General features: G+C 44.1%; 1 protein-coding gene across 12 annotated transcripts in view; it reads right to left on the bottom strand.

The window, feature by feature from the left end:
• Window positions 1-564: 564 nt before the first annotated feature.
• LRRC56 (leucine rich repeat containing 56) overlaps window positions 565-8,567 on the bottom strand; it is a 62,063-nt gene continuing 54,060 nt past the window's right edge. For all 12 annotated transcript variants that reach the window (XM_040067305.2, XM_040067301.2, XM_040067309.2 and 9 more), the window contains 5 exons: window positions 7,762-7,826; window positions 6,556-6,686; window positions 5,676-5,839; window positions 3,034-3,394; window positions 565-2,306 (listed from right to left, as the gene is read on the bottom strand). In XM_040067305.2, the coding sequence (XP_039923239.1) occupies window positions 2,114-2,306; window positions 3,034-3,394; window positions 5,676-5,839; window positions 6,556-6,686; window positions 7,762-7,826 (914 nt within the window). In that variant the 3' untranslated portion in view covers window positions 565-2,113. The remainder of the gene's footprint in view (window positions 2,307-3,033; window positions 3,395-5,675; window positions 5,840-6,555; window positions 6,687-7,761; window positions 7,827-8,567) is intronic.

Raw genomic sequence — 8,567 nt, 5'->3', positions numbered from 1 at the left:
TAAATCCCCACAGACACGAGAGCAGTGGCGTGCAGCCTGTCTCACACGTCCATCCCGATCAATACACGCCAATATATGCACCCGAGGAGGCGATGCCACCAGCTGAGGCAGTGATCAATGGGTAGACTGTACATCTCCTCCTGCCCCTGTGAACACTCCACATCACCATGCAGCATGTGACTGCCCTAGTTAGGCCACCAGTGGCACAGAGCTGCTTAATGGGGGGTGGAGTGGCTGTTCTGGAGGTCACACACAGCCTGCAGCCCTGAGAGTTACCACTGGGATGCCTGATGGGAAGGTACAACAGGAAACCCTGAGTTAAATGGTTTCGATGAAGCCCTCAGGCACTGATCTCCCACACACGAGGGCACAGCTGGTTTTTTCTGACCATTTCTCCACATCCTCTGCCAGCTCAGAGAAGCTCCTTGCTCTGTGCATGTGCGGAGCCAAATGGAGTTTGCTGCGAGGTGAGACCACAGGTGCTTTTGAGAGACTTTCCAGACCCGTACCAAGAGTTTTGTCCAGACCCAGTATACACACTCACCGATTTATTTTTCCCCTCCATCCCTTTGAAATGAAAGCTGTTGATTGAGAAGGAGGCTCTGAATATCTGGAAAAGACAGTCCTACTCACCACCCCCTGGTATGACCCTGGATATAGAGAAGGGTCACTGCTGTCAGTATCTTCTTCCTTTTACAAGGCCAGCTTTTTTGTGTGTGTGATGGTATGGTCAGTGACACTGGCAAAAAGTCAAATTTAGTCAAAGGACACAGGCACTGTTGCTGGGTGAAATCCTGCCTGCATCCATAGTATTGCATAAAATCACACACCACATAGTTTTAAATTAATTTTGATAGATGATTTCTGCTAGGACACATAAAAACTGGGCAAACTTGCTTCAAGCTCTAGACTGTTTTCGAAGATAAAGTGGTGCAAGGAGCACCATGACAAAAGGAAGTTTAAGAGCTTTGTCCATTATTCTACTTTTCTAAGTTAAGATGGCCAGCAGAAAGGAAGCATAAACCAATTCATTAACTCATTGTGTAATTACTGTTTTATAAAGTGATTTAAAAAAATGTAATCTAACACAGTAATTTAAACTGGAAAAAATGTGATGACGCTTGGTTTCAGACTGCAACATCAATAAAGTTTAAGGCACAGTCATTTGGAACAGCATCTCACAGACTGCAGTCATAAAACAGATGTCTTGATCATGAAGCAAATGCCCTACTGAAAAAGAATGAGATTATTCTCTTACTTCCCTGCTTTGCTGCATCATCACTTAAAATTATCAAATTATGATAAATTGGAAAATCTATTTGATCTGAAACGGCTAGAAATGGGATAGAGGTGAAAGGCACATGCAGAGGATGCTCTGACACCTGGTGACAGAAGTCAGCTCTGCCAGAGAAATTCTGAAATGCAATGTCTATTCAGAGGAATTGAGACAAATCGTTCCTGGTAGCTATGGAGCAGACAGACATGTTAATATTGGGATAAGCCACTTGTTCAGTATTTGCTCCCATAGCAATGCATCCTACAAGAACTTCCAATGCCTATGAACAGGGTGAGCTCCTGTGGGGGCATAAACTCTGAAACCATTTAGCGTTCCTGGGCTCTTCCTCAGGCAACACATCCCTCCCTTAGAACCTGCTCTGGTCAACTCTTCCTTTCAAGCCCTTGGTTGTGGCCCTCACATGTTAAACATCCAGGACTGCAAGAAACATATTGTGCTGCTGGTAGGTCAGCTCCTCCAGCCCACTCCACAAACAGCAAGGCTCCATTCTTTGTTTTATTTGGTGTCCCTGCCTGACTCACAGAGCTGGGCATGGTGAGGATGAGAGGAAGTATGATAGGATTTGTTCTGTTTTCGTGCATATAGGTTGCAAAAATAACCACATTTTTCTGTAATAAGAAGTTCATTATCTCATTGGTTGATCAGTGGTTGCTCTTAAAATATTTCTGGACCAGCTGTATCCTGAATTTAGGCAAATCACATTACTTGTTTGAACTGCTCTGTGTTCAGCTTGCAGAAGAAGCTGCAAGATAGAATTGATGCTTCATGGCCACACTGTGTACATGGCTCCAACACATGCTGGCAACTGGGCGTCTTCTAGGATGGAGGACTTGTGTTCTGAGACGTTTTTGTGGCAGTGAATTTGTCTGGCAGTGACTTTAGAATGGATGTGGCAGTCAGGGGCCAAGCAGAATTCGTCGGCCTAAACCTCTGCGAGGCTTTTGTGGATGAGCAGGCAGCTGGATGCTTGTGGTTGATCTCTTTAGAAAGGCTCTCATCCATGATGGGCCTGAGGAAAAGAGGAAAACTCTGTGGTGAGACTGCACTCCAGACTTGAATATCTGCATTCCCCTCACCAGCTCTGAAAACTGAACCAAAAGCTGTCGGGCCTGGGAGAAGCCCCAGGCACACGAGCTTCCCACACAAGGCACATGCTCTCTGCCTGTGCTGACTCCAAAGTGACTACATTAATTCAAACCCAAGCTGTCATGTCACAGGTCCTCAGTTGTATGTCTTCAAAGAAGGAACAGCATGGTGCTAAATTTACAGCAAACAGGTTCAGAAATAAACATGTATTGGTGCATGTGACACCTCTCTAATGCCTACTTTATTTTCCAGAGTTCATTCTAACATGAATTTTTGTCAGGGAAAAAAACCCAAGTGGGATGTCGGGAACCCTTCCTGGAGCGTACTGGAGGAGAGTTTTGAACAAGTGCCACGAGATGTTTGCAACAGACCCAGCATTGGCTCTGGCGGGGAACATGAGAATGGAGCAGTAAGAACACAGAAAAATTCTGGGCTATCATTCAAGAAAGTACAAAATTTACAATACTCAAGCTATAAGGAATATGGGAAAATGTTTCATTAGCTTCAGACAGTCAAAGGTTAATGTCAGTACAATTAAAAGGAATTCTTTTTACAGAAGAAGCAGGAGACCTGAGACACAACAGAGAAATCTGCCTTTTCCTGCCGTGAAGCCACTTCCACTTTCCCCAGACACATTCCAGTGCGCATACCTGATCCTTGATGACCCAGCAGCTGCTGGTCCTGGAATGGGCCTTTGCTGGCTGGTGCAGCCCACAGGCTGGTGCTGCCCTTGGGATCCAGAGGCAGCCAGCATGCTGTGCAGGCCCAGGAGAGCAGGTTCTTTGTCTAGAGGCTGAGCTGAATTCTCTCGATGAGACTTTGACCGGCACTGCTGTGTACACTGTCTGTCCTCCTCTTGGCTGGGTATTTGTAGGCCCCTGTGGTTCCTTGTTTTCCAGGGTCTTGCTGCAACATTCACTGCAGAGGCAGGTGAAGGGTTTTTTGGAGGGGATGGAATTAAATAACATTTTGTGTTGGAGAACACTGCACCCTCCTGAGCCTGTGACGATCCTGAAACAGAGTGGAAAGCACAGTGATTTTCCAGCTCATCTGACTGCTAAATGACTAACCCGGGGAGTGAATAGTTTTGGAGATGCTGTGTGATGGAGCTGGGTGGACAGAAGTGTCTCGATATTGGCCATGTTGAATTGCTTCCTCCAGCAGCAGGTTTGGGTTCACTGGCAGCCTCCGTGCCAGCACTGCTGGTGTCAGTGTTTGCACAGACTTGTTCTAAATACCTTAGGACTCCTTCCAGTGATCTGAAGTGCAAGGCAGAGGAATAATCACAGATGAGTGGATCCATTTTTTAAATCAGCGGTAGAGATCATGGGATCTCATAAGTGCCTGACTGCTGGGGAAAATATTGCACTGCATGTAGGGCTACTTTCTAGCAGTTTGTGTTCCAGCCATGTAATTCTCTCCATGTAATATGTGCAACACACAGAGGAAAAAAAAAATTGTTACTGACTTATAAATATAACCAGCGTGCACACATGCTTAGAACCATTCTAAATATAGCAGGGATCTGATTGCTCTTGTCTATTGAAAGAACCAAGCATTCTATAAATAGCAGGGATCCAATTGCTCATGTCTATTAAAAGAACCAACTGTACCTAAGTGCCTGATGTGCAGGGTCCATGGCAGGAATATAATCTAAAGAATGTGCCACCAAAACTCAGGCCCAGAAAGTACATCTCTGTGGCTCCCAATTGATGGGGATGTATTTTACTGCCTAGGTAAAGCTGATTAAAAAAAAAAATCATGGAACAGTTTGTATCATACTATATGCTTCTAAAATGTCTAAACTTCATATTTGTTTTTAAGTATATCCACTCTCAGAGACTGGTATGTCTGACTCAAGAGCCTGAAATAACATTCAACGCCTTCCAAAAAATGCAGTTTATATGGATCTGATGCTGCAAACATTTTTATAAGTGGCTTCGCTCAGATGACTTGTCCTTTTCTGGTCAGAAGGATTGCTTCCAGCAACAAGTTCTTCTGTGAGAAGCTCACACTGGATTGGACACACTTCTGTGTGTGATTAGGATCCTGGTCAGCCCCTCTTCCATCTCAGACAATTCTAGATTTCAAAACACTCCATCATCATCCAACAGATTTAGTTAGAAGATAGACAGATCCATGCCCAACCATTCACTTTTACAGTGCTATAGGGCATGAGGTACTATAGGGCATGAGGTACATATACCCTGTGAGATGTTGGTGACATTGTCTTGTCACTCTACAAAGATGATGAGACCATCATACTCAATGTAAAGAAATCATATAAAATCTGTAAAAGATCAGATTAAATCTAAAGAGACCATGAGATCATAATCTAAGACTTCTGTGGTCACTGGACAATAAGCCATTCCTTTTGATTTTTGCCAGCAGCATTTATTGTTGTTAGGGAGATACTGTTTATTGTACTGTTAATACACACAGAGGCTTTGAATAATTTAACGATATTTCCAGGGTTTTTTCAAAATATACTGTATTTTTCTAAATTTTAGTAGATCCATTTTTGTCCTTGAAAGAAATGTCAAATGAAAACTCACATGCTTTTACTTACAGGAGAAGAAAAAGAGGGTTTTTGTTAACAATAGAAAAAACATTGAAGTTGTAATTATGGACGGTCCTCTACTTGATACGTGTTTGGAATAGCCATTATTAATGTTTTTAATATTCTTAAAGACAATATTCAACAAGTAGTGAAGAGTGGGAATTCTGCTTTCATTGACGTAAATGCAATTTCAGAGAAGCCTTTGGCTTTATTCCTGAGTAGAAGAGCGTGTCCCATTTTTAAACCTTTTATTGAATACATCCTTTTGGTTGCATATCTTTCCAGAATTCCCAGTTGCTCAGTTAAACCTTAATCATTAGCTCAGTCATTATTTACATCAGTGCCAACTGAGTTCAAATACAGCTCAGCAGGAATGACAGTATTTTAGACTCACCTGGCACTGTCATAAATTAATGACACAAGGTAAAAGACAGACATGTCCTTCTACTAGACTTGATTCTAAGCTAGTATAAGATCACCTTTGTTCCTCTTAATTCTGCATATTAATGCTGAAATATATCAACCGATGGTCAACACAGCTGGTCACAATATCCTGCTTAAAAACTGGAATGGATTGCTTAGGGTCTGGCTCTGCAACGGCATTCTGCAATTGCTGCTCTAGAGCACAGACAACAGATCTCATAGAACACAGGGGTTACCAATGCACCTATCTACAAACAGCACGTGTTACTGCCCAATGCCAGCCCTTGCCCAGGGGTTTAGGTCCAGTACCTGAGGAGGAGTGGGAAGAAGGGTCAAGTGAAATCCTTTCCATGAGGTCCTCATCACAGGCCTCGCTCAAGTCATCTTCTGAGCTGTCAGTCAGGCTCCAGTCTTCACCCTCATTCACCTTCAGAGCTTGGCTGGTTTGTTCTTGCTGCCCTGTTTGCAGGCACCTGGACAACATCAAGTATCACGCCTTTCGTTAGCTTTTGAGTGTGTTTATGCAGCTGGTCAAGTGCAGCTTGGCATGGCCGCACAGGCAAGCACCCAGGCAGAGGATTTAGTTACCCACTGTTACTTCACAGCTTCTGGGAGGTATGAAAAATCATTTTAATTGGATCAGCCATCTAAGATGCCTGTGTCTGATTATCTCAAGCATCTTAATTAGGTGAAGTGGGGCATATTTTACTACCCAGTGAGGTAAGCTTAGAGAAATAAAACCATTTTTACTTCCAAAATAACCATTACCTGTCTGCGAGATCTATGAGATCTCAGCAAAGTGATATTTGTCTTTCAGCCTCTTGTTCACTTAGGCCAACGTGCTGCTTGCAGAAAAGCTCATCCCCTTTCAGCTCTTTTATTGTCTGAAGGTGGACACTGTCAGGGCCAAGAATGGCTCACCAGTTATGAAAAGTCATTTCCTTGCCCTTGCTAAGGAAGTGAGCCCATCCTGCCTGTGCTCCAGAGAGAAGGAGGAGGATTCTTCTCCCTTGCCATCCCGCAGATGCTCCAGGCGGGAGGATCACTGCGCAAAGCAGGGGCAGGAAGACAAGGATGCCGAGACTATTCCCCGAAACCGCCACCAGGTGGCCAAAGCGCTGAGTTCATTTTTGCAGCAGAAAATGAATGCACAGTTTACTGCACGGCAAGATTTCCCCGGCGGTCTCACCCCTTGTGCTGCTCCGTCCATGCTCCCAGGTCAGGGGACACCTTTTCCTGGTGCAGATCTCTTCCTCCTCCAGAGCCACAAAGGTTTTCTGTTGTCAGACCAGGCGGTTTCAAGGGGCTGACAGCAGGTGACTGTGGTAATTGCAAAGTTATCTAGATATCCCTGGGAACTCTTCCCAGCTCCATTTCTAGATTTTAGAATGTATCAAAGCCCACTGTTATTTTTGAGTTTTTAGACCATCCCTCATAATTTTCTAACTCCTCAGTTTTAAGAAGTCCCACTCTCCAGTCATGTACGGTTACAGCCTGAGGAACCCAAGGTAGCAGTTACAAAATAGTTGATTTACGTTTCACTGGAGAGAAGCCTATAGCACCTATACCAATAAGCATATTAAGACCAGTACCACAGAAACTGCATCCCTCAGTATATGACCACACCTCAATTCCACATCCCATATTTTAGAACACAATAATTCACTAAAATGTTTGAATTTGTTTCAGAAAAGCTTCCTATGCTGAGGGAGTGGCAGCAGAAAGACGAGGACAGTACGTATTTTTTCCCTGCAGTTCTTTAACATCTGCTGTCAGCATTAAGTCCGTGTCCTGTACATCTCCCTGATTTAGCCCAGCCTGTTTAAATCTACCCGTGTTCAGCTCTGTTGTGTTGAACCTCAGGGCCCACAAAAGCTGACCATGACAAGCCAGGCTGCTCCCTTTTACACACATGGGTATCCTCTCACTGAATTACTGCCAAAATGAGCAGGCTGACCTGCAGGGCAGGGGTGGCACCCCACTGCCAAGAGGAACAAACTTTGGCTTTGTGTTTGTTTAGGTATTAGAAACGACCTTGCAGTATTAGCAAGCTGACTGTTTACACCAACATCGAAGAAACACTGCTGAAAAATGTTTTTTTCTTCATAGCTGTTGTAGAAATATCATCAAATTTTGCAATCCTGCCTTGTATTTTGCTCATTGCAGGACAATAAGAAGTCTGCCCCCAGCAGCTGATGGTCCACTGCTGCTCACACATGGGTACATGCAACATCATGGAAGGAGACCCTCTGTCCTCCTCAAAGGCAACTGCATGTTGGGGGTTCTTGGGCTACAGAAGAGAGTGAGCTGCTACAAGACACAGTGGGAGTTCAGTTTATCCCAGGAGTTATGGGGGTCACCATGCAGGAATATGAAGTATACAAGAAAAACATACACCTAGCTTTTGCCTCCGTGCATGGAGGGCCTTGGCGGGGTTCCCACATATAACCTGACGGAATCCTAAAAAAAACAGAAAAAAGAAAACATTTTACTCCAGCATTTAACAAACGGTGCTCTTGTTGAAGTCAGTCAATATAATTTCCCACAGACAGGAAGTTGTAATATTTAATAGTGTAGGTTCACAGTATCAGCTGGCATGGCCTGACACTGCTGCTAAGAGGCAGTTTTCTCTGCTTCCACCAGAATCTGGCTTCTGCTTCTGCCTTGCCTCCTTAGTTGTGCTGGTGCAAATTTTGCGTGGACACATGGTCAGTCAGATCAGGGAACAAATTCAGATTAAAAAAAAATTAAAAATTGGTTGGTTGGTTTGTTTGTTCTACTGGATTATTTTTCAGCTGGATCTTGATCAAAATCAGGTTAACAAGATAAGGCAGAAAAGGGTCAGAAGAAGCAGTGAACAGCGGGTGAAACTGTCTCTATTAGTAGTGTTAGCTATCTAAAAGTGCATGTAAAATTATGGTCTCTTTCTCTGACAAGCTTTCCTTGGTTTCCATGCACATTTCCAAATGTGCACTCAGCTGTTGACTCTGCATTGCTTCATCTAATCCATCATCTTGAGTCCTACCTATAGGCAGGGAACTGAGGAGAGACTGGCATCTGAGAAGAGCAGCCCACAAAGCAGCCTGGAAACAAATGCCACCTTCCTATCTAATCTGCAGTCCGTGGGCTGGTGGAGTTACACCGTCAAGGTGTCTCCAGGAGTCAGGGAAGGCTGGGTGGTATTTCCCCAAGTGACTAGGG

Source organism: Hirundo rustica, chromosome 6, assembly GCF_015227805.2.
Source record: "Hirundo rustica isolate bHirRus1 chromosome 6, bHirRus1.pri.v3, whole genome shotgun sequence".
NCBI lineage: Eukaryota > Metazoa > Chordata > Aves > Passeriformes > Hirundinidae > Hirundo > Hirundo rustica.
This window is presented reverse-complemented; position numbering and strand designations above follow the sequence as displayed.